General features: G+C 40.6%; 1 protein-coding gene across 8 annotated transcripts in view; it reads right to left on the bottom strand.

Moving 5' to 3' along the window:
• The window catches only part of MTUS1 (microtubule associated scaffold protein 1), a 164,826-nt gene that overhangs the window by 27,532 nt on the left and 111,616 nt on the right, over positions 1-25,678 (bottom strand). For 6 of the 8 annotated variants that reach the window (XM_059156259.1, XM_059156262.1, XM_059156261.1 and 3 more), the window contains one exon: positions 7,822-8,036. In XM_059156259.1, coding sequence (XP_059012242.1) covers positions 7,822-8,036 — 215 coding nt within the window. Of the gene's footprint in view, positions 1-379; positions 519-7,821; positions 8,037-23,807; positions 24,253-25,678 lie in introns of those variants that run through there. The other 2 variants (XM_059156265.1, XM_059156266.1) reach the window with 2 other exon arrangements.

The following is a 25,678-nucleotide window of genomic DNA, read 5'->3' as shown; positions in this document are numbered from 1 at the left end:
CAACTGTTTCAGTATCAAAAAAGCTATTATTTATACTGCAAAGAAAAACAATTTCCAAGTTCCCAGCAACTCAACGAGATCACACACACGCGCACGCATGCCCCCCTCCCCCCCACAAATACAGCGATAGTTTCTTAAAAGGTAGATACCCCACCACCAGGGATTAACTTAGGAAAAGGCAGAATTCAAAGCCGTCACTAGATCACCCCGGACGGAGCTCCGGCGGCATCCTGCTTCCACTACTGCAGAGATCATGAGACCCGTCTTCTGCAGGCAGGAGCTGCTTGCCACTCACAGCATCCCCCCACTAGTTCCAGACCACCTCTGCCTCGGTCCCTGATACTCTTCCAGAAACGCACTAGAAGCAAATACTAATTACCCTTGTTGCTGCACATGGAGGATAGAGGCACATTTTGCTGCTGGAGCAGCCCATTTTCCAGCTTCTGTCTCCAACTGTCCCCACCCCCCGCACTGTCCAAGAAGTGCACAGGTGGCCACACCACCCACCAGTCGGGTCTGCCTACATTCAAAGCTCTATCGGGAGGAGCGCCATTGGTCCTCGGTTAGCCTTACTTCGCGTCCTGCAGGTTACCGTATGCCTCTCTCCTGGCAGAAGCTGATTCTGCAGCTTCTGCCTTTGGCACAAGCAGCCTGCGATTACTTAAAGCCACAGCCCTTCATTTATGAAAAACGAGAGCCAGACATTAGACTGATCGATGGCCACTTACTTAAATATCAGCTGCTAGTGGAAAGAAAAACGGACCTTCTCTGCCTGGATAATGGAGTTATTTTTAGATTTGTGAGCCTTTTTAGTCCCCCTCTTTAATTGAGGTCATTAGATTATCACACCTATCAAGAGAAAAGAAAAACTTGCTCTCCGAAACCTGTATACCGAAGAAGCCTATGAACTAGGTGAAGAAAAATCCAAGTGTGCGCTTTGTGATTTACCACTTAAAATGACATTATCATGAAACGGATGGTGCTTGCCGCGAAATTTAATCTCAATGCTTAGAACATGGTCCACTGGTGTTAAAGGGCAAGTGTGAAATGCTGACTGGGGACTTGGAGAGCAGACATCATCCAAAGCTTTTTTTGCTTTGTGGTGGTCTCTCACTAAAAGAGCTGAGAACTTAAGGAACAACGTGCTAACACGGTCATATGGACAGTTAACAGTGACTGCGATTTCAGGACATGTCTTCATTGAGTATGTTTTGCCGTTAATGGATTCTAAATCCTTGATTTTTTTTTAAAGATTTTATTTATTTCTTTACTAGAAATCACAAGTAGGCAGAGAGGCAGGCAGAGAGAGGGTAGGAGGCAGGCTCCCCGCCAAGCAGAGAGCCCGATGCAGGGCTTGATCCCAGGACTCTGGGATCATGACCTGAGCCGAAGGCAGAGGCTTTAACCCACTGAGCCACCCAGGCACCCCTAAATGCTTGATTTTAAAGTGCAGTATTAAGCTGTTCTGAAATCACAAATCAGTGAGTCCAGGTTTTAAAAAAATGAACAAGTCATGAGTTTTCTGATATAGAAATTAAGCCTTGAGGAAAATCAACCTGGATAAAACTGGGGGGGAAAGCACATAAAAATACATATATCACATGCTTCTCCTTTATGCCATGAATTTAAGCCTTAATTTTGTTTGCTTAGCAATTTAGTTCAAGTAAGTAATAGCAAGCTTTGTCACTCCATGTCAAAAAACCCTAAAGCTTAATAGCCACAAGCAATCCTGCAAAACATTCAGGACTTACTTAAAATTCACTTTCTAAGAGTAGTTAAATTGCTAGTAGAAGGCAAAACTGGCAAGAAATTAAATTACTTTTCAAACTTTCCTAAATGTGCTAAGTGAGGACTGAAAAACTAAGCTGATGTACAGTTCCCAGGAGTAATGTTGTGGAAATGCTTACATCCTAGCAGAGATATGCCACCTGATCCCTTGGTTTCTTAAAGAGATTTCGGGGACAGGGAATTTCAGTCCATGTGAACACCTCCCCCAACTCCCACACTCTACCTTCCTTACTCAATGCCCAGAAGCCACTGATGTCTTCCAAGCTCTGTCAATCTGAGTACACAGAGACAGGAAGGCTGTGAGGTCACCAGCCAGTCTCTTGTCTAAATGAGTTGTTCCAAAGTTAGTCAGTTCTAATGAGTCTTGAATCTACCACACTTTCTCTATTAATGCCACCTCCACCGCAGTCCTGATCTCCACCAAGTCATTCCTGCACTAGTGAGAGCAAGCCTCCACACGACCTCGCAGAGGGCTGCTAGGTTCATGTCCCATATTCTTTGTACACACAAATGCCCTCACTCGAAGAGTATTCCATGGGATATGTGAAAAAGAAACTTTACCCTAGTTCTAAGAACCACGATCTTCCAGTCCTGGTTTAGACTCTAATTCCTTCCTTGTTCTGTTCAAGTCACACTTGCCATGTGTCCCACTTTCACAATCTGGAAAGCGTGGTCTTCACCTGACCCATTATAGAAACCTCAGCGTCAATCACTGTTACCATCTCCTTCCCCTCAAAGCCTAGATTAGACATTTATCTTTCCAAATTGGTTGGCAAGTTATTGCTATGAACCAATTAATCAAGGACCATTCCAGATGTTGGGTGAAACATGAAAGAAATTTAAGACATGATTCTTGCCCTCAAGAAGCTAGGAACCGGGGTGCCTTGGTGGCTCAGCTGGTTATTGTCTGCCTTTGGCTGAGGTTATGATCCCCAGATCCTGGGACTGAGCCCCGTATCAGGCCCCCTGCTCAGTGGGGAGTCTGCCTCTCCCTCTCCCCCACTCATTCTCTCTCAATTAAATAAATTTTTTTTAAAGATTTTATTTATTTATTTGACAGAAAGAGATTACAAGTAGGCAGAGAGGCAGGCAAAGAGAGAGGAGGAAGCAGGCTCCCGGGGAGCAGAGAGCCCGATGCGAGACTCGATCCCCGGGATCATGACCTGGGCCAAAGGCAGAGGCTTTAACCCACTGAGCCACCCAGGCGCCCCTCCCTGATTTTTAAAAAGAAAAGCAGCTTGGGACCTAGGTAGGTCTAAAATGCTCATGCTCAATTGTTCAGTCATTACTCAAGGCAGATGACCTCATCTGGGGGGAAGCAGTACAGGATAATGGAAAAACCAAGGGCTTTTAAAAAAAATCCTATGTGAAATGCCAACTGCAGTGTCCACACCATAGTCCGTGTCAGTTTCTGCCTGACTCTCTTTGGGAACTTGCCCTTTAAGATACTTATCTTTTACTGGTAGATGATAAAAACGCATTTTGTCACTCTGATACTGATTACCCGTTTCTTTTTATTCAGCTGCTCCTAAATCAGTGTTTCTGTCCTAGGTGAGAAACTCTTTATAGTCTAGGTAACAAGTTTATTTAATCCTCTTTGTATTTTGACACGCAGAATTCCACACAATATGAATAAAGAGGGAGGCAGGTATCTGGATAGAAATATGCTTTTCTACGCGTGTGTTAAATGTATGAAGTGTTCCAAGGAAAAATTGGATTCACTATAATTTAATTAGGAGTCCCCTGGATACAGGCACTTAAGCTCTGGCTGCCGTCCCATCAGGGGGCCTGAATCTGTTAGCTGTTGAGAAGCATCCACAGCACAGTGGGTTTTGCAGAAAAGAGCCCTGTCGGATGGCTCAGATGTGTGTGGTCTCTGACCTTCTCCCCACCACTCACATGATGAATCATGTCCACTCTATTTTGCTCTGAGACATTTTTACATATAGTAGACTGCTAGTGTCTTATTTGGGTACTACTTTAGGTTGGATTTCACACTGGCTGTTTGTACAGAACATTGCACAACTACGCAAGGAAAAACCGAGGTTGGGAACAAACTAAAACCAGCAACAGTGTGTCCTCCAGGAAACAAAGTGTGGTGTTAGTTTCCAGATTGATGAGGCCCTTATAGAACTTTTATAATGAACTATCATCATTAGATTTGCAACAAAAGGATAAGTCATAGTTCTAGGATTCCCTATAATCAATCCTTCTTATTCACACTCTAATGCTCTAAAACCATTTAGAAAAACTTAGCAATAAGATATGTATGTATATAGATCAGTTGACATCTACCATCCATATCTAACTACGTGTACATCAATCCGTCAATCACTTCTATAATGGTATGAGAGAACCAAAGGGTTAAGAGGAAAATTGTTCTGAAGAATTACTTAACTTTTCCCCTGGTTATGTCTTTCTTTGCTGTTTTATAACAGTGTCCTGTACACATTAGGCAATCAGTAAATATTTGCTGATTGGTTTTAAAGAGCAAAGAACATTCACATAACGACTTTAGATGTTCGTCTTGACACCTGGGACTCCATCTTCCCCATTCATTTGTTCGTTCAGGTACAAATGACACGTCTGTTATGTATAAAGCCCTGCCATAGCTGCTGGGGTGGGTTCCTAAGAAGGAACTAGACACAGATCCTGTTCTCAGTGAGCTTCTGGTCTTAAAAAGCAGAACGAGTGCAGATGGTTACCTGTAATATAAGGGAGAGAGTGACAGAGAAATCTAAGTGCTCCTAGAATCCAGAAGGTAGACTGAACACAGAGCTAGAAGGACCATGAAATAAAAGAGGGAGGTTGTTTTGTTTTGAAGATGTATTTATTTTAGGGAGAGAGAATGTGTGTGTGTGTGTGTGCGCGCGCGTGCACGCGCGTGCAAGCAGGGGGAAGGACAGAGGGAGAGAATCCTCAAGCTGACTGTCCTGCTAAACACTGAGCCAGATGCAGGGCTGAGTCCCTGATCCCGAGATCATGACCTGTGCCAAAACCAAGAGCCAAATGCTCAACAGACTGAGCCACCCAGGTGCCGCTAAAAGAGGGAGCTTTTGAGCTGAATTTTAATAAATTGAGTGGAGTCACAATTACATGGGCATTAAAACCTTTAAAGGCAGGTGCAAGAGGAAATTCCCGTACAGTGAAAGTATCCCGGAAACTCAGAAAGAGTTTGCCCTGTTGTTGACTGACAAAATATCTGTCACCGCGTCCAATCGAGGGAGGTTTTTACTCTAGTGTTCCATCTACTCCTTCTCCCACTGAGCATCTCAAAGTGTTTGGTTTGTGTTTGCGGGCGAAGCTGTGTGGGAAAAGAGGATCTTGAAACCCCAGGAGCATGCCGACTGTGGAAGGTTCATGCCACATGAGGGATTTAGGAACCAAAGGAAGAACAGATATGGGTCTTTCATCTCACATCCACTTCTGGGCCTTTCCTCACCGAGGACCACGGAAAGCAGGCCTGCCTGATCTATATAACTTGCATTTTCTACGTGGCTGTTTGTATAATGAATCCATGTGAATCCCATGTAGGTAGTGATGGGATGCTACTCTAAGAGCTGAACATGTAGGGATATTAGGGAGACGGGCAGTAGCCCAGTAATGGTATTTGAACCGAGGATGAAAAAGCACAGAAGTTCATAGGCGATTTTGAGTTCCTAGTGTCTTAGACCCAGGTGCAAGTCCTGGTCTTCCTCTATCTGTCTGCTGATAGTCAAGTTACTTAATAGCTCTATGCCTCCATTTTCTTCCTAGTAAATTCCAACTGGTGTCTTTGGATAACACTTAATGTCTAGAACTTCCTAAATATTCAACAAACATTACATCCCTCTTACTTCCCCTCCACCTCACTAAGTACAAAGCAGGAGCAGAGAGGCAGTGAAGTAAGGCTAAAAAGGCAGCTCGTGCCAGATTATAGTCTTATATTTCAAGTTACACCCCAGAGTCATCCAGAGGAAGTAGAATGTGAGTCATGTATGTAATTTTAGTTTCCTAGTAGCCACATTTCTTAAAAGTTTGTAAGATTAAATTTTAATGTATTTTATTTAACCCAGTATATCAACACAGTATCATTTCAAAATTATTCACAAAGTATCTTACACCCTTTTGTCATACTGTCTTTGAAATCCATGCATATATTTTAACGCTTGTCTGCGTATCTTAATTTAGCCTTACTGTACTTTAAGTACTTGGTGGCTTCATAAAGCTAGTAGCTGCCATGTTGGACAGGTAGGCTGTAGACAATGGAGAAACCACTGAAGGTTTTAATCAGTACAGTGGAATGCTTTGGAAAGATGAATCTGTTAGCAGTGCTTGGAATAGATTATAGTGAAGTGAGTGCAGGCCTAAAGACTAAATAAGAAGTTATCATAATCTATTGGACAGGTATCCAGAGTCCAAACAATGCTGGAATCAGTATGAACGGAAAAGGGGGAGCAACACTGTGGGAGGAGGGCTCACGGCACTTGACTCATCTCACATGGGAGTTGAATGAGGGGTTCATTAGGCTAGATATAGTAAAACAAAGTAATTGGTTTATCACAAAATAGACAAACTAATTGTTTCCGACATTTGATATTATATCATTTCCAATTTAGCTTACTTGGTTGAATAAGCCAGCTTTCCAATTCCTTCCTTACATATTAAAGAGAAACAGAAGGGCTATATACTACTGTAAATAAAAACTAGGTAAATGGGGCGCCTGGGTGGCTCAGTGGGTTAAAGTCTCTGCCTTCGGCTCAGGTCATGATCTCAGGGTCCTGGGATGGAGCCCCGCATTGGGCTCTCTGCTCAGCAGGGAGCCTGCTTCCCCGCCCCCTCCCCTCTCTGCCTGCCTCTCTGCCTACTTGTGATCTCTCTCTGTCAAATAAATAAATAAAATGTTTAAAGAAAATGTTTCTGGACAAAGCTGTAAAATGTTCAAGTATTGATCTTAACTGTCTATTAGCGTGGTCACTTGCAAAGGCACAGACCAAGAGCCTGGCTTGACCAAGTGCCTCGCTCCCCGGCCCCAGGCTGGCAACTCTATCACCGTAGCTCTATAGGCAATGAACATAGGTTTGTTGGGTTGAGCTGAACTCCAGAATAAGCAAATGGAATGGTTTTTTTCTTGAGATGTTATGTGATACCCATCCTTTTAGACTGTGATTTTAAAATATTTTAAATATTTTAAAAGCCTGGGTAGCCCAGTGGGTTAAGCAACTGACTCTTGATTTCAGGTTAGGTCATGATCTTACGGTCACAAGATAGAGCAAGCCTTGGGTCGGGCTCCTTGCTCATCAGGGATCTGCTTGAGATTCTATCCTTCTGCTCTTTCCCCCAGCTAAAGCACGTGTGCACTCTCTCTCTCAAATAAATAAATCTTTAGAAAAAAAAATCTAAAGAACTCAAATATAATCCTATCCCAGGGCTCCCCCCTTAGGCACCTGCAGTTTTTGTTGCTAGGCCAGTAGCATCCGTTCCCAGAAGCTTGGTCTTCTCAATGAATTCTAACTAGTCCCTGAGCTAACATCCTTGAAGAATGTCAGGGAAGAATAAGGAAGCAAAGAAAATCTGTTTTGCATTTGTCGTACCACAAACTATTTTAGGAATGGACGGAAATTCTCAAGAGTCCCCAGACTCATACTGTGAGTTACCTCGGAAGTGTTCTTTAACCCACAAATAAAATCAATCTCTTTTTTCAAAGCATCAAACTAAAGGTAATATGGAAAGCTGTGTACAGTTAGACAAAAAAATACAGTGCAAAAATGATAATGCCAATATAGGCTGGAGATGGATATAACGATTATCTCATGCCATGGTTGGTCTAAGGGATTCTGGAAACGAAAAGAAAGTAGTAGAAATGTTTCAATCCCAAAGTTATAGAGAGGGACTCAGGTACCAAGCGAGGTCACAAAGCATAATTGGGTGAATTCTACCTGCTTGTACCATTCATCAGCTGGAAAGTATTCCCAAGACGAGAGCATGAACACTGCCCCCCTCCTGCTCCCCTCACCTCGATGAGAAAGACTGTTAGAAGGCAGACATCCTTACCTCAGAGAGCAGATGCTGAATCACAACTGTTAATGCTTCAAACTTGGTATTACCACAGGAAAGAAGCTGCTTGAGCTGCAGGATAAATCCACTTTGCTTCTCACATTTTGTTTTATACTGCGCCAACTCAAGCGTTTTTTCAGAGGAGAGCACATCTGGAGAGGTCTGTGTCTGGATACACAAACTTCTGGGATTCTTTTGCCTGCCCTTTTCAACTGTAAAAGAATAAGTATACACAGGAAAATAAGTGATTTTTTATAATCACTACCATCTGGGTTCAAAGACAACTAGATAAGCCACAAGAATGCATTTAAGCTATGTTTATATAAGGAAAGCATATGGATCAGAGCAGGAATTAATCAAGTATCTAGATGTTTGGAATTTATAAACACAGACAATATCTTTAGCTCTGGGTTTGAAGAGATTTACATGGGGCAGAGAATTATGTATGCGAAACAAATAGATTTAGCAATCCAGAAACATGGGAATTATATGCAAAATAATATTCACATCATAGTTTCTAATTTTCTTGGTAAATTGGTACAGTAACGTGACTATGACAAGTCCTCTGACTCTGTATTCCGATCCCATATGCGGAGAGAAATATGTAAGTGATTGGACTTTCAATGCCCTCCCTCCTCGTACACATCTTCTACAAACTTCTCATCCTTTCCTGCTGATGGCCTGGTCATTAAAAAGATTTATACTGCTGATGAGTCATTTCCTAATCTCTAGTAAATCATTGCATATACTGAAAATCTACATTGTCCCCCTTAAGTTCACTGTTAAAAGGACTATACTCTTGACTATCCTTTTCTGTTTTCTATGAAACACAAGCTTTATTGTTTCTCCCCTCTCCAAGTACTAATAATGGCCTATGTATTTTGTTTAAGCTCATGCTAATACTCCAAATCCAACCACGATGCTTTGCTAAGTGATTATTCACTTTCTATGCCACGGTGTCCTGGGAATTACTCTATTTTAAATGAAAAACTGTTCAGTGTTGGAACTACTCCAAATGTCTCAGTCACTTTAAATATCAAACGGAATTGGAAGAACACAAAACACGCTGCTTAGCTTCTCAAAATAATTGGGCCAAGTAATCAAAACAAAACTAAATCTGAAATAAAGATACAAGAAACTAAAAAAAAAAAAAAAAAGAATGTTCCCTTGTTTCAGAAGCGTTCCCTACGACATTCATGTTCTGTGATAACAACCAACCTAAGAAAATTTTATAGATAGGAATTATTTTCTCCAATTTTTCAGGGGGAGGAAAACCAGAGTAATTTCTTGAAGGAGAATAAATAAACCTCAGCATTCATGCTCTAAGAACCAATGACAAAAAACACTCCATATATTCTTTTAGAAAAAAGGCAGGGGTGGAGGCTCTCATTTTCTATGGTACTTCCTATGGTTCAACAATTAAAATTTGCATTAATACTGGATAATTCAGGGGCACCTGGGTGGCTCAGTGGGTTAAAGCCTCTGCCTTCGGCTCCGGTCATGATCCCAGGGTCCTGGGATCGAGCCCCGCATCGGGCTCTCTGCTCAGCAGGGAGCCTGCTTCCTCCTCTCTCTCTCTGCCTACTTGTGATCTCTGTCTGTCAAATAAATAAATAAAATCTAAAAAAAAAAAATACTTGATAATTCACTGTTCTAAAATGACTAAACTATCTTCTATGTTTCAAAAAGACTTCAAGGGGAAAGTATTTGTCCATTAGTCTTTCTTAGTAATCATCAATAACTGTTTAGCACTAACCGCCATTTCCAAAGCAGATGAAGAAAGCAACCAAGTTCATAGTCATAGTATTAAAGTCCTGAAAGGAGAACTTTATGATAGACTCACATATTAATGAATTAATGAAAACTATTTCACAGTTTGTCAAAGTATCTGAAATTAGTATTCCTTTATTTCATGTCATTTCCTAAAAGGTCCTTAGGAGCTCTATTTCTCACGTAACATGTAATGATTACATAGCGTCTTCCTGCTCACTGAGTATTCTCCCTTTTCCTCTCTTTCACCCACTTAGTAACTCTCCATAGGGAGAGCGAGGCTCCAGAGTGGGAAGGACCTTGCCCATGCACAGATGGCACCTATGGGGCAGATTCAAAGTCAGAACCGAGGCCTCCAACACCCATTCTCTACCGCTGCGACCCACCTTGGAAAGTGGAGATCGGGTGGAGATGTAACAGAAAACTAAAAACAATCATTTATGCAGTAATTGTAGTAAAATGTTACTTTATGCTTATCAGGCCTGTGTAGATAAACATCTGTGTTTTATATAAGTTTACACAAACTTATATAAGTATAGTTTTATATAATTTTATACAAACAGAACAGCCAAAAACAGCTTTCAACCCTTTGACCATCTAGAATTTCCTGTAACATACTGCAGATATAAATTCATTCTCCTGACATAATTGCTGTATGTCCTACCAATACTTACTGAAATATTCATTTATTTACTGCTAGATTGCTTTGAGTTTATCATTCCTTGAATCCCTTAACGATGTTTGACTCTCTAGAATTTCTATGCTAATTAAATATCAGAGTTTTAAAACTGTTAGATTACAATTTAAAAAATCTGAGATGTAAATATTTTATTCTAACATTTTTGAAGAAAGCATTCTTTAAAATTCTTGCCTACTGAGACTTCCAAATGAATTTCACTGGTCAAGTTCTAGTACATTACGTCATATGGAGATAAATTTAATTTATTAAACATTGTTTTTCCACCTTCAGGTTCAAAATACAGGTACTCCTTTTGTAGCACCAGATTTTATATTTTTCTTCAAATTATTTCTTATTCCAAAGTTAAGCAATAGCTACATATTATGTTTGGTTTCTTTATAAACTAAATTTCTTTCACCATATTACATTTTTACAATTTACTATACTTAAAGTATTTCCTAGTAATATTGTTTGGATAAATTACTTGATATTGCTTATCTTTTTTCCTTATTAGATGGTTAATTCCATCACTAACATTATTTTAAAGGAAACAGCTTTATTTTTCTCTTGGTGTGAGATTAGCTGTGTTTCTCAGTATACATAGATTTTAAAATAAAACATCTACATCATGTGAAGAATCTGTCCATACTGTTTTTGAAGTGTTTAGGAAATACAGGTTGGATTTGCTGATTCTATATTAGGCCTCTGAAACCATCATGGTTTTCGGTAGCTTCTATTTCATTTAATCCATTTTGTAAAAGGCTCTTCCTAAGCCACAGTGGCTTCAAATTCCTAAGACCTATTCTTTTCTTTAATTAAAAAACTTTATCATCCAATATGTAATCCCTCCCCATTTTTTTGAGGTATAACTGACATTTAATATTATATTAGTTTCAGATGTGTACATAATGATTCACTTTTTTATACACTGGGGAATGATCACCCTAATAGTCTAGTTAACATGTTAGCACACGTGGCTACCTTTGTTTTTTTCTTATGAGAACTTTAAAGTTCTCCTCTCTTAACAAGTTTCAAATACACAATACAGTATGATCAACTCTAGTCCTATGCTGTACATTACATTCCCATGACCTGCTTATTTTATAACGGGAAGTTTTGGTCCCTTCTGACCCTGCTCACTCATTTCACAACCCCGTCTCACCCCTGAAAACAAACTTCATTTTTCTCAGATATGTCAGTCCGACAGTGTAAGCTGTTCCCCAGTTTGCTGCTGAGGATTCGGATGACTTAACGTCCACAAGCGAGATTGGTGACTCTACCTTTCCTTTATTATATTTTGGTTGCTTTAGCTTTTCGTAACAAAGTGTCATCTGTGCTTACAGAAGTCCTATTCTCCATATTCTTCTGGAACTGTTAACTGTGTCAGGACACATATACTCTCTGGAAGTTTTCGAAAGCTCTCTAGGACTCAACGCTGTATTAGGAATGCTGCTAAGATCACTCTAGAATGAATGTTAAGTAGTTTTTGTTAAGGTACACCCCGGAAAACAACCGCTGGAGTCTAACCACACCCCAGTTGTGCAAGGCGCTTGGTGCTTAGCTGCTTTTCGTCTGTGCATTGCCTGGTTACTGTCTCACCGGCAGCTGCCGGGCTAAGGTGCGAACTCTTGCCAGGGAAGCGGGGGATGGACGCCCGCCCAGTAAAAGCCTGCCCAGTAAAAGCCAGTGCCCACATGACAGCTGCCTCTTCCCTCAGGCTTTCGTCACCGCTGGAGGACCGGCGTTTCAAGAGTTGGGGAACCCCTCGAATGGGCATGAGCTCATACTGATCCAGCCACGAAGACCTCAAATGCCACCTCTAGAACACAACACTGCTCCGCCTCAGGTAGTGGCTGAAATTGTCAAACCTGTACATCACGAGGGTTTTCCAAGCAACCCACCGAGAATCTCAAGCAAACATTTAAGAAACAATTCAGGTCAAGTCTGTCTGCCTAACTTTATACACTCAAACTGATGTTTAAGAACAATAAAAGCTTAGTGATAAGCCTTCTCTGACACATGCTAGCATCACCCGTTGAATTCATAGCTGGTCAGCAAGAATCTATCCTACTGAGAAGCCTACGCAGGCATGCAACGACATTAACTGAAGGACTCCCACCACAAACTTGACGAGATCAAAACACAGCCGAAATGTCCAGATAGAAGACTGGTTAAACAAACTTCTGGTACAGTCATATAGTGAAATATCACAGCTGTAACAGAAGTAGGGCACACTCTGTGGTAAATGAGAAAACCATAGTAAAGAGGACTGTAGACAGAATGCTCTGCTGTGTGATGATGAAAATATAAGAGCACATCTTCTATTTTGCTTATAAATTCATAACAAAATTATTCCATAATACACATACAAGTACTAACAATGTCTACCTTTTCAAAAAGAGAATAGGAACCAGAGAGGTATAAGATGTTCTGATATATTCTCCTTTCTTTTTAATCATGGTGTAAAAATACCACCTTTTCAAAATTAAAGAGTATTTTTTTTAAGGTGGCTAAATTGGGGGCGTCCGAGTGGCTCAGTCAGTTAAGCATCACCCTCGGCTCAGGTCATGGTCCCAGGGTGCTGAGGTTGGGTTCGCTGCTTCTTCCTCTGCCTGCTGCTCCCCCTTGCTTGTGCTCAAGCTCGCTTATGCATGCACGAGCTCTCCAACAAATAAATAAAATCTTTAAAAAAAAATAAAGGTGGTCAAACTGAATTCTAAGCACCTAAATCGTTAACACTTAGTCATAAAAATAGAATTAATCCATGTTTCTTCCTTGGAGAATAGAGACAAAGATCTAAATAATACAGGTTTTGTTGTATGTGACAACTCAAAATACATTCAGACTTGAGGAAACAAAACACTGATGTATTCTAAGAGTACAGGTCTTCAAAATTGAACGTAAGAGCAAATCAGCAAACAGACTGCCCTCTGCCTAGAGCTGGGAAATCAAGTTGTGGCCTCAATCTTCTGCTCTATATACTGTGCTCCCTAAGGATAAAACCGTGCCACATGGTAGCTGATGACCTAGTTTTAACATCTTTCCCCCCTCCTCACTCCTGGCCCAACTGAAGATCAGAGATGATACAAAACCCTCCAATGATGCTCAAAGCCAAAATGCTCATAAATAGGGTGCTTCATAAATAAAACATAGTTTCCTTTAAACTCCACAGGAGCCATGATTTATAGGAAATTAAAATATGAACCGAACTTGTCCCTGTGTCCCCCTTTTGAACACGTTACTGTTTTGGTAATGCAGCTCTATTCAACTGGGTGTTATACATAAGCAATGAATCTTGGAACACTGCATCAAAAACTAATGATGTATTGTATGGTGACTAACACAATGAAAAAATAAATGAAATAAAAAATAATAAAAATACAAAAGAACATTATACCCATTAACAGGACATGTGATTTCAAAGAATCGACTTAGTCAGAAACCCTTAAAATGGCATATTTCCTTCTACATCGATTTGAACATTTGTCAACAAGATAATTACCAATATCATGTCTGATCAATCATCCTGGGAGTTACTCTTTGATAATTAGCTAACAGAACCACATGCAGAGTGTGGTGAGTCCAGGTGGAGAAACACCCAGATCCGGGGCAGTCAGGATAAGGGTTCAGGAGGCAGAGTTTGCATGGCCATGTGCACATCTGGGAGACAGATAAAGAACAAAGGCCAGCAGAGGCCCTGGGGGACAGGGGGGCCCTGGATACTCCCGAGGTTAAAGCACAGTGAGGGGGCTGAGGCATAATCAGGGAGCTGACACATGGGCCACACAAGGTTTTATCATGGAGGTGGCCGAGCGGGGGTCTGAGGGCACCATAAAAGAGAGGAAAGGAGCCCAGTGAGGTCAGGAGAAAGGCCCAGGAAGAGAAGCCACGGGTCAGCAGCAGTGAGAACAGGCAGGAAATGGTGCGTGTGTTTACGAGGCAGAAGAGGGGGACTTTGTGACCAGTTGGATCAAGGGGAGCCCAGGAGAAGTCACGAGTTTCCAGCTAGGAAATAACACAAGGTGAGTAGATGAGCCCGTGGGAACGAGCATGAGGGCAGAGAGAGGGGAAGCATCTGGTGTGGGACAGTGAGGAAGCCATTAGGACATTCTCTGACACAGCTCTTCCTGCTCCTAAAAGGGTCCATTCTAAACTCACCTGCTCTGTGACACTCTCCAAATTTAATCACCTGCAGTGTCTTTTGCCTGAGAAGCAATCAGCTCTTTATCGCCTACTGTCCTGAATACTGCCCCTAACACACGAGTATGAACCCACACTTCCTACTTGCCTCAGTGGAACAGTAAACCCATGGTAACCTGTGTCATCTCACCAAGATGTTTAACTTGTCATTCATGTCATCAATTCTTACCTTAAATTTATGTAAACATTTGTAGTGTTCATTATTTGTTTACTCTAAAAGATAGTAATCACAATTTAGAAGCCACATACAATTTTTTCTAGCCTAGGCAGGTATGGCATTTCTTTACATGAAACCATTCAAGCCCAGGAAAGTGACACGAAGACTATTAAAATTACCTGAGCTAACTCTTTTTGGGGTGGAGGGTGAGACTTTAAGACACCTCAACATTTAAAATTTTGCATTACTGTATTTTGTCAGAAATATTTAGTCATTACCATATATAGTCAGAATTTGTTTGCAATGGTTTGTACTACATGTAAAAGGGTTTTACTTTACATTTTAAAAGTCGGAGCATGGGGCCCCTGGGTGTCTCAGTGGGTTTAAAGCCTCTGCCTTCGGCTCAGGTCATGATCCCAGGGTTCTGGGATCGAGCCCCACGTCGGGCTCTCTGCTCCGTGGGGAGCCTGCTTCCTCCTCTCTCTCTCTCTCTCTGCCTGCCTCTCTGCCTACTTGTGATTTCTCTCTCTGTCAAATAAATACAATCTTTAAAAGTCGGAGCACCTGGGTGGCTCAGTTGGTTAAGTGTCTGCCTTTAGCTCAGCTGATGATTGCAGTGTCCTGGACTGAGCCCTGGTAAGGCTCCCTGCTCAGGGGGAAGTCTGCTTCTGCTCCCCACCCCCATGGCCATTTATGCTCTCTCTCACTTGCATGCTCCCTCAAATAAATAAAATCTTAAAAAAAAATAAATTGTAAAAGTAGATTACAAAACAGAAAGTATATTCATACTAAAAACTCCCATTTCAGAATAATTTTTTCTCCAAAACAAAAAAAAAATAAAAACAGCAACAACAACAAAAAATCAGAACTCCAAACTTGACCTTAACCATTTTACATGTACCTGGCAGATAATAAGCAAATTTCTCATGTTCTTAAAATGCACTACAAACCACAAAGAAAACAAATTTATTACATCCAGAAATACTTTCAAGGAGATATGAACCTCCCTCGATTCACTGGTTCTCTAAATAATCTAGAATTTCACCTTAATGGTAAGTTTATGAATTTCAGGACTAAAAGAGTATATAAATGAAACAGAGCAAAAAATCTGCAAGTAATACAATTTTCATCCTGCAGCATTAACAATTCTGAAGATACTGAATGTAAATATCTTAATTGTAATCATCTAACATCAAAATTTTATCAGGTACAGTGGAACTTCATCAAAAAATAGAGGGAAAATCAAATTAAACCTGGAAACAAGTAACTCTTGTTATATTCACTATGTATGAGCAAATTGGATAGGACTTTTCTGAACACAAGGAAAGGGATAAAATACATATCCACCAAGTTCCTACCAATGTGAACGAGAAGCTGTTTCTCAAGACAGCAGTCACTGTTATGGGCTTTTCCCTTCTTATTATTAAACAAATTACCTAAAATATTAAATTCTAGCCTTCATGTGGACTTCTGTTTTGGTCTGAATGATCATTTTAACTTACCCAAATTAATAGGTAGCTACAAAACTGCTTGACATCCCAAAGCCTGCTTATATCAACCGGTTCTTTGGATTTCATACACCCCCACAAGGTGCCTTTTTTATTTAACACAGAGAAGAATATAGCACTGAGAATAACATTTTGTCACCACTTGGAACTTATTCCAAAATAAGACCAAAAATTCTACAAGGCCCTTCCCTTCGCAGTGCCTACCGCAAGCACATTTGCTAGCCTGGGATTTCTGAATGCTATCTCTTCTGTGGTTTTTACATCTTGAGCTAGCCAGCTCATGTGAGGTCACCACTGTCTGTGAGGCCATCCCCTGTGGGTCAGGGCTCACTCACAGCCGCAGATAGCATCCCGAACCACTGCATCTGTGTTGTTGCAAACCCATGTTGCCACATAGGAGACCCAGGAAAACAGCACAGCTGAACCCAAGCACATGCAAACAAAAGGCCTGAACGTGGGGCCTGGGGGCTGGGGCATGGGGAATGTGCCCAAATGTGCCAAAGTGGGTCAAAAATGTGTATTAAAGACCACAGAGTATATTACAGCTGAAACAAAAAATAGCCAATTAAAACAACCAGCATTAGAAACTTCTATGACACAAAGCACAGAAAAGAGAAGTTTATTCTCAAAGTACTAACCAGCAGTTAAGAAAAAGAAATTGAAGAGACTAGGCCTCCAACTCAGGTCACCAGGGAACAAAGGGACAAAGACAAGTCTCTCACCCAAAAGAAAGCTCTATTGGTCCTAGTTTTCCTAAGAGCTGGATAATTGCTATTTATAAAAATAACACTCACAGGCTAAAATAACTCGACATATCACTTAAGACAAACACAGGAAAATGATGTTCAATGTTGGAAACATTTAAAGCCGCATCTGATGTCTTTTTACCTAATAAATAATATGCATATACTTTTAATGAAACATTTTTAGCTCTAAAACATGCTTTAGAGCTAACACAAAGTATTAGAATCTACTGTTTTATTTATAGGGTGGTTCTCGATTAACCAAAAACTCAATCAGAATATTTCAACTGTTCTGATTACATAGTTACTAAATTTTCTTGCCATAGCGCTCTAGTTGCTCCTGGTGAAAGACACTGCTATGCTTCTTATCCTGACTCCAACTCCAAACTCCCACGTTTGGGAGAAAACAGATTCCTACATTAAAACACAACTTTGTGTAGTAAAAACTTCCGCTATGTGAAACTTGTGAGTTACAGCTAACTTTTAAAAACTTATCAAAACATGGAATGCCCAGGTGGCTCAGTCAGTTAAGCTTCTGCCTTCCGCTCAGGTCATGATCCCAGGCTCCTGGTATCGAGTCCCGCATCTGGCTGTCTGCTCAGCAGGAAGTCTGTTTCTCCCTCTGCTTCTGTAGCTCCCCCACTTGTGCTCTCTGACAAATAAATAAAATCCTTAAAAAGAACTTATCAAAACATTACTTATTATGAGTGAAAATTGATTTAGCACATCACTGCCTTCTTAAGTAGACCACTCTGACTACAGAACAGCACTTTTTAGCATCATAGCAAAGCTGTAGCTCAAAGACCACCACGGCTACTACAGGAGTGGAGTATGGATCTATGACGAACATTTCCTGCTGAACGCCATTCACAACATTGGTTCTCAGTAAGTGCTTATCAGTGTGGCAAAAGGCCAGCAAGATCTTCAAGCCTGCTTTCAAGGAAGACAAAAGAATGTGGATTCACAGTACAGGAACAAGGGAGTGGTAGAAGGCTAAGTTTCTCATCTGTTATTCTTGAATTTGGTCCCTTTGATGTCTTTTGTAATCTACAAATGATTGAATCTTTAACTTTTTACATGCAAGTTCTAATCTGTTTTTTTGTGGAAGCTTTCTTTAAAAAAAAATTTTTTTTAAAGATTTTATTTATTTATTTGACAGGGAGAGACACAGCATGAGCAGGTCATGGGGGACCAAGGGGAGAGGGAGAAGCAGACTCCCCACTGAGCAGGGAGCCCAAGGCAGGACTTGATCCCAGGACCCTGAGAGCACTACCTGAACTGAAGTCAAGCACTTAACCAACTGAGCCACCCAGGCACCTCTTCTGAACCTTTTTAAAATAGCTTCATTGACTTCTGCATTTCATAATGTGAGAGAGAAACACAAGAGAAATTCAAGTTTATTTAGTGTCGCCTTGGCAATACCCACCACAACTGTACAAATGAAAATATTAACGTTCTGTTAACACATTTTAAATACATAAAAGCCATATGTCAAGTTGAGACATTCTTTCTCAATATATTATCACTGAAAATTACTTCATTTAACATCAAAATCAAATTACGTCCAAAGAGACTTCAAAGTGTTTAACTGAAATAATTATAAAATAGGTAATCATTACCAAAACCCATACATGTCATGAAAGAGAAAAAAAGTATCAACCTCTGTTGCAAGATCAGACTTGTTAAAGGATATACTCCCCTTATTTATAAGCAGCTAATATCAGCTTTTGAGAATTAAGGGTTTGACCCTCTCTGGGTCAGATACTGTTGAAAAACTCTCTCCTATCTGAATGCCCAGGAGACTGGAGAAGTCACTCAGTTCGCTAGCCTCCCTTGCAGGTAGCTAACCATGTGACTGCAAGTTAGCCAATGAGATGTAAGCTTTGTGAGTTGGCACCACCCACCCACCGCCTTTTTTTTCCCCCTGCCTGGAGAAGCAATGGTGAGATCAGGAGGCAACAGTCAGGAGGAGGGAGCCAAGAAAATAGAGATGTTGATCCCGACATTGTTGAACCACTGAACAACATTTTAGGTGAAACAAACAAGTTAGGTGAAATAAGTTTCTTCTTGTCTTAAATTGCAGCTAAAAGCAATTCTTGACAGTCTCAACAATGAATACCAAATATAATTTGATGGTTGCCTCCTAACCAAACAATTTTATTCATATTCTGCCCCGTTCTTACTGAATAGTCAAAATGGCTCTATTTAATGTGGCTTTAGGTAAATGAAATACCTTGTTTTTTTAATAATACCTCGGCCCCTCCTCTGGAGAGCTTTGGTCATGACGTCAGTATCTCAGAGCTCTGAGATCGAGCCTGACTCTGCTCTACACTCAATGGGGAGTCTGCTTGACACTGTCTCTCCCTCTCCCTCTGCCCCCCCCCCCACTCTAAAAACAGTTATTTCTGCTCCTCCTCAATATATATGTACTAAACCCCTCCTCTTTGCTACAATAATCGCTTTTATTTATTTTTTAGAGATTGGGAGAGATGCAAAGATAGAATTTTAAGCAGGCTCCACACCCAGCAGGGAAGAGCACTCTGGGATGGATCTCACCACCCTGAGATCACGACCTGAGCGGAAATCAGGAGGTGGACGCTAAACCCACTGAGCCATCCAGGCGCCCCTATAATAACTGCATTTCATCTCACTAAGTCAGTGAAAACAAATCTAAATGCAACGAACTGCTTTCACTTCAATCAAAATGTATTTAACGTTGAGGTTCAAAATTGCACTTTTCACTATAATTAATACAGATATCTACAACTCCAAAGGAAAACAATTCTAATAAAACTGGTGGTCAGGAATATTTCTACTAAGAAAATTCTTTTCCTTCCATGACTCATTATAAAATTATAAAGTTAGAACCCACATGCAGAGGCAAAACTCTGAAATAGAGTGGGCTCTTTTGGCAAAAGAGACTATTGCCAGCGTTTTGGCGAGCCAATGAAATCACCTCTGGACTACGTAGAAGATTAGCACTTCCCTGACGTGGAGAGCTTGGTCGGTGCTGGACATCCAGCAACATCACTAGATGCTGAAAATGCACGTTCCCTTGGCTTGGCGCTATTTACAGAGGCCATGACACCTTGGATTGGACAACACATTCTGGGAATGGGTGCCACCCAAGAACGACATACTGGAGCACACAGTGCCCCCTTCTATAGGGGGCCAATGAAAGGGACCCCGGTCTGCTTGGGTCCCTGTGATCATCCTCCCTCTGGCTCTCACCTCTCTGATGATCTTCTATGCTCAGGCATATTAAAATTCTTTTGTTTCCTTGAGGGAGCCATCCTCTCCCTAGCTCTAGGCTTTCCCAGGCTATTTTCTCTGCCTGGAACACTTTCTGTTTCTTGGCTAACTTTGCATATCCTGAGATTCCAGCTAAACCGGCACTTCTTCTGGAAGGCCTAGATAAAGTTAGCTTCACCGGCTAGGAGCTGCCTCGGGTGTCTAGCCGAAGCTCTACCATAATCACTTGATGTTCTGTTTAACTATGGACTGTGAGAAGGAAGGAGTTATGTGTGACTTCGTCTTGGTTTTATTTTCAGCATCCAGCATTGAACCTGGCACATGGTCCATGTCTAATAGATACTCACTTGTGAAATGACTGAATGAATCCTGCAATGTGAAAGACAGTCTGGAAAGAGGGGAAAGTGGAGGGCTGGCGGGCTCAGTCAGTAGAGCATGTGACTTCTGATCTCACAGTCTCGAGTTCAAGCCCATGCTGGTCATAGAGCTTATTTTAAACAATTTTTTAAAAAGATTTTATTTATTTATTTGACAGAGATCACAAGTAGGCAGAGAGGCAGGCAGAGAGAGAGAGAGGAGGAAGCAGGCTCCCCACTGAGCAGAGAACCCAATGTGGGACTCGATCCCAGGACCCTGAGATCATGACCTGAGCTGAAGGCAGAGGCTTAATCCACTGAGCCACCCAGGTGCCCCTAATCAATTTTTTTAAAAAGTTTTTTATTTAAGTTATTCTCTACACCCAATATGGGACTTGAACTCACAACTCTGAGGTCAAGAGTCACATGCACTAGAAATGGATTCTAAGAGCCTGAGGTTGTAGCCTTAGTTCTGCTAGGAACCAAGGGATGACCTTGGTCACTCACATAGAGCTACAAAATAAAGGAGTCAGATGAGATGATTTCTGAGGTCCCTTTAACCTCAAATGCTATGAATTTTTCTGGGTATAGTTTAAAAAATCCTGGACATATGACACCTGAAAATTCATCTTATTTAAACTCATCCTCTCCTTATCACCCAAATTCAGTTAATACACATGACATGATGTTCCCTTTATCCTGTCCTGTAACATCAGTCGCAGCTGAATCATGGTTCTTCATCCCTTATTATGACTAACTGGTTCGAAGAATCTGAGACTCCATCCTTTGAAATCTCTCTTTGTTTTTACACTCAGCCACTATTCTGGTTCTAGAATCCAGGTCCGCACACTGCCACTTTGGCAACCCAGGCCAAGAGCACCCACTTTATTAAGAATCCAAACACGAGACACAGCTTATAGCCCCTAAGAATCCTTGCAGGGACTTCAATATCCATTTTACTGAGAAACGTCTCAGACCTTTAAGTTATGTAATATGGGATAAGCTCACAAAAAATTCTTACTGGGGTTAAGTAGAATTATGTTCTTTACATAATTTTTAAATGCTTTCCACATAGGAAAAAACTCTCATTTCATTACTACTATTCACCAGCTCTAACACAATTATAGCAGAAGTCACAGCCGAGAAAATCTAGAAGCCAAGAGTTCTAAACGGAGGGGCCAGGTTTCGATCCCATTTCTGCTGCTGGGTGCCCTTGGGCATGTTAATCCACTTCTCTGGACCTCTGACTTCCTGGTGTGGAAGAAGGTCAACTAGAGCACGGCTAAGTGCTCAGGCTCCATAACTGTCACTGCAGTCAAACGAATGTTGCCAAGTGTTTCTACAGAAATTCCAAAAACAAAAGGTACCTAAAATAGCAACTATTAGTCAAAGTCGGATAATAAAAGCCTTTTATCTTTTGCTTAAGCTGCTTGGAAATGTATCTGCTCTGTGAAAATACAATAAATGACCTAAAATGTTTGCCAGAAGAAGACTGGTTAAAAAGATCATGGCGCCCAAGATGAGTAAAAAGCAGAGGGAGAGAAACATGTGTTGACATGAAAATCCAAGATACATTAACTTTAAAGAAGCAAGCTATAGAAGAGTGTGTGTGTGTGTGTGTATATACATATATATCCATATGCATATGTGCTTCAATTTCTGTATAACCAAAGAATCTATAAAAATCCACATGGGGGGGGCGCCTGGGTGGCTCAGTGGGTTGAGCCTCTGCCTTCGGCTCAGGTCATGATCCTAGGGTCCTGGGATCGAGCCCCACATCAGGCTCTCTGCTCCGCAGGGAGCCTGCTTTCTCCCCTCTCTCTCTGCCTGCCTCTCTGCCTACTTGTGATCTCTGTCAAATAAATAAATAAAATCTTTAAAAAAAAAAATCCACATAGGCTTACATATGATGAGCAAGTTACTGGAAGGCTTTGCAAGCACCCAGGACAGTGGTAGCCTCCAGAGACAGGGCAGGGGCCTGAGCAAGACACAGGTCACTTGGAATTGCAAAACCTCTGTATAGTTTGACTTTCTCTTTTTCTTGGAGCACATTTTTAAGTTAAAAGCTAATTTAGATCATACAGATTTTTGCAAATACAAGACACCCTTTTGTTTCTTCACCTTTAAAAAAAAAAAAAAAATGACAGAGGCATTTAGGCTGGGAGAGAGAGCCACTGTTCTGTCTCCTAACAACTCATTTACCTTCAGCTGCCAGCTCAGGCTGAGGGAGAGGTTGGCAGACTTCAGTGACAGGTCAAGGGGAGTTATGAAACATGAGGAGAAGGTGCTGGAAAAAATGAGAGCTATCCCACAAGGAAGGGAGATGCCTCTGGGAAAACTAAAAACAGTCCACTGGAAAAAAAAAATCACTAGGGACAGAGATGGAAAACAAGACACATCAGAGCTGACAAGAGTAAGAAACAAGAAAAAAAAATCTGTTTACATACTCAGTCTTATTACAGTCAACACTCACCAGCCAGAATCAAATATAATAACACACCTGTTTTTACAGAATAAAACCAACATAATTTACCATAACTGCAATTATTATCGGTAACAAAAGGAACAATGTGAGGCCATTAACTAAATCCTCCAAAAGTGAGCATGCAGGTTCACAGATGCCTGAAACACACACGACATTTATTTCTGTCTCAGGCACAGAGCATAAAAGCAGATACGAGCATAAATACCAAAGGCAGGCTTTTGTGATTACAAATATTTTCACTAGGAAGCTGGGAAAACTTGAGTTTTGTGTAGGTTTTGTGCCTCACCTATTACTGCTCCACAACTACCAAAATGTTTAATTTGGAAATAATTTAGGAAATATTTTGTAAATAGCTTAGAAATCGTTCAGCATGTTAAACTAACCTATCACAATCTCAGGGAGAAAGTACATCATGAAACTATAGAAACCCTCTCACTTCATCTCCTCCTTTAAGGATAAGAGAAATATTAATTCACACATGCCCCATTTCCACAATCATCTGAAGCAAAATATAAATTTAACAGCTGTTGATTTTCACAGATCTTGTTCGCATCAGAAAAGAGGGAGCACCAAGGCAACAATTCTGCTCTCTATAAACAACACACACACACACACACACACACACACACACGCTTATACAGAATCAAAGTATCAGATGCTCATACATTGAAATGTTAAGGGCAAGATGCCTATTTCTACGAAGAAAGCCTTGTTCTGTCAGAGCTTTCTTTCCTCAAGTGCCTATCTCCTTAGAAAATTTCTGATAAGCAGCTGCCAAGTTAATCAATCAAGTCCCCCATGCACCACTCAACAGAGATTTATGCAAGACAAACCTGTATGGAAAATGACAGTGCTTTTCCTAAACCCTGAAGGAAGTCGGAGGTTTCGAAGCAGTCCTTTGGCAGTCAGTCGGACGTGAATGGTGGATAAGGAGAATTTGGGAGACAACAACATGTCTTCAGAACAGGTGAAAAGATCTCACAGAAGAAGGAGCTTCCAGGGACTATCACATACTGTCTTTGTAAACTCAGTACTCTTCAAAGCCAAGAAAAAACAGCAGGAGAAAACATGCCTACATAGCAAATGTCATTCCATCGCACTTACACAAAAGGAAAAAAAAAAAAAAAAAAAAGCCCAGAGCTATCCAAGTGTTCCCAGCTTCCGCTTTCACTTCCAGATGTTGCCAAAACAACACCCTTCCTCTGACTAAAATCTCCTGTTCGCAGGTCCAGCAGTAAGCAGCCTCCGAATTACATCGCACTGTACATGCTTAGGGGCTGTTATGGTTTTCATCCGAGATGGTAAAGGGGAGGAGAAAGTGGGTGGTCTCAGGAGCTTTATATAACAACCAATAATGTCACGGATTCTCTCACTACTTGAAAGATTGCTAAGGGCAATTACTTTGAGTACTAAATCCTTATTTAGGAATTAGGAGAAAATTAAGACTGCTTTTTCAGTCCTCTATATTCTGATTTTAAAAATTTTAATTATATTCACACTGATAACACAGGGCATTTTTTCAAATATTTTGTATATAAATCTATATATAAACCTGATACTTTGGATACACTTTTTTTTTTTTTAATGGCTTCAAGTAATAGATGTTCCCAGATACAGTTTTTAATAAAACTTCTATTAATGACAGATTGATAAAAGGTTAAATCTCAACGTTAATAGTCATGTTTGGCAATTTCCCTACCAGATATAAAATAATAGTTCCAGAGGAATAAAATTAATCAGGCCACGTTTTCAAGACGATGCTTACTGTTTAATCAGTTTTATTTATGGAAAATCAGATGGCCTCTCATAGTAATGTTTTGAGACTAGGAACAAATTTGGATCTCTTTTACTGGAATCTGTTAAATGTTTATCTAGGTAGAGTAGTTTATAAAAGTACATTAAAATACTATGAGAAAAACTAAAGGAAGATGAAGTTATGGATGTAAGAAAATTATGCCACCGATACGCTCACTTAAGCAAAAGTAATCAGGAACAACCTAAAAACTCTTTTTTTCATTTAAAAAAGAAAACAATGTGCAGAAAAGGATCTCAGCTTGTTTCCAAGATTTCCTAAGAAAACAAGACTTAGAAATAAATGTAGAAACTGGTAGCTGTAAATAACCCTAATAAATGCTATCAAAATGTGCAGGGCACAGCTACTGTTTTAGAAAGTCTACAGAGCATTTAGGCTGTTAAGACGGAAGGAGCTGGGCAGGAAAGACATTCTGAATAATTCCTTCTTCCTCTTCCTCAGCCCCGGAGCCTACCATCTTAGAAGCTGTCAATAAGAGACACAAACCCAATTATCTACCAAGGGTTAGCTGTGGGAAAGGTACAACTTGTCGATACAGGATGGATCTTGAAAACACACCACACCCATGGCAACACATCACAAATAACCAAGGAATTCAAGAAGAGCTACAATGAGATGTTGCCTTTCCACTTTATCAGTTTATTACTAAACAATCACCCTTTTTCCAGATTCTGCATATGAATACGCCACAATCACCTCTCCTCCTGCCACCCCCCCCCATAAAAACCTTGGAACAACTAAAATATCAATCAACATTACAATCATAAATAGAATCAAATTAAATATTGCTGTTAAAAACAGACCTGATACACCATACCCTTTCAGCTGTCATGCAAGGTTTTTTTGTTGTTGTTTTTGTTTGTTTTGGGGTTTTGTTTTGTTTTTGTTTTT

Source organism: Mustela lutreola, chromosome 18, assembly GCF_030435805.1.
Source record: "Mustela lutreola isolate mMusLut2 chromosome 18, mMusLut2.pri, whole genome shotgun sequence".
In the NCBI taxonomy this organism is placed as follows: domain Eukaryota; kingdom Metazoa; phylum Chordata; class Mammalia; order Carnivora; family Mustelidae; genus Mustela; species Mustela lutreola.
This window is presented reverse-complemented; position numbering and strand designations above follow the sequence as displayed.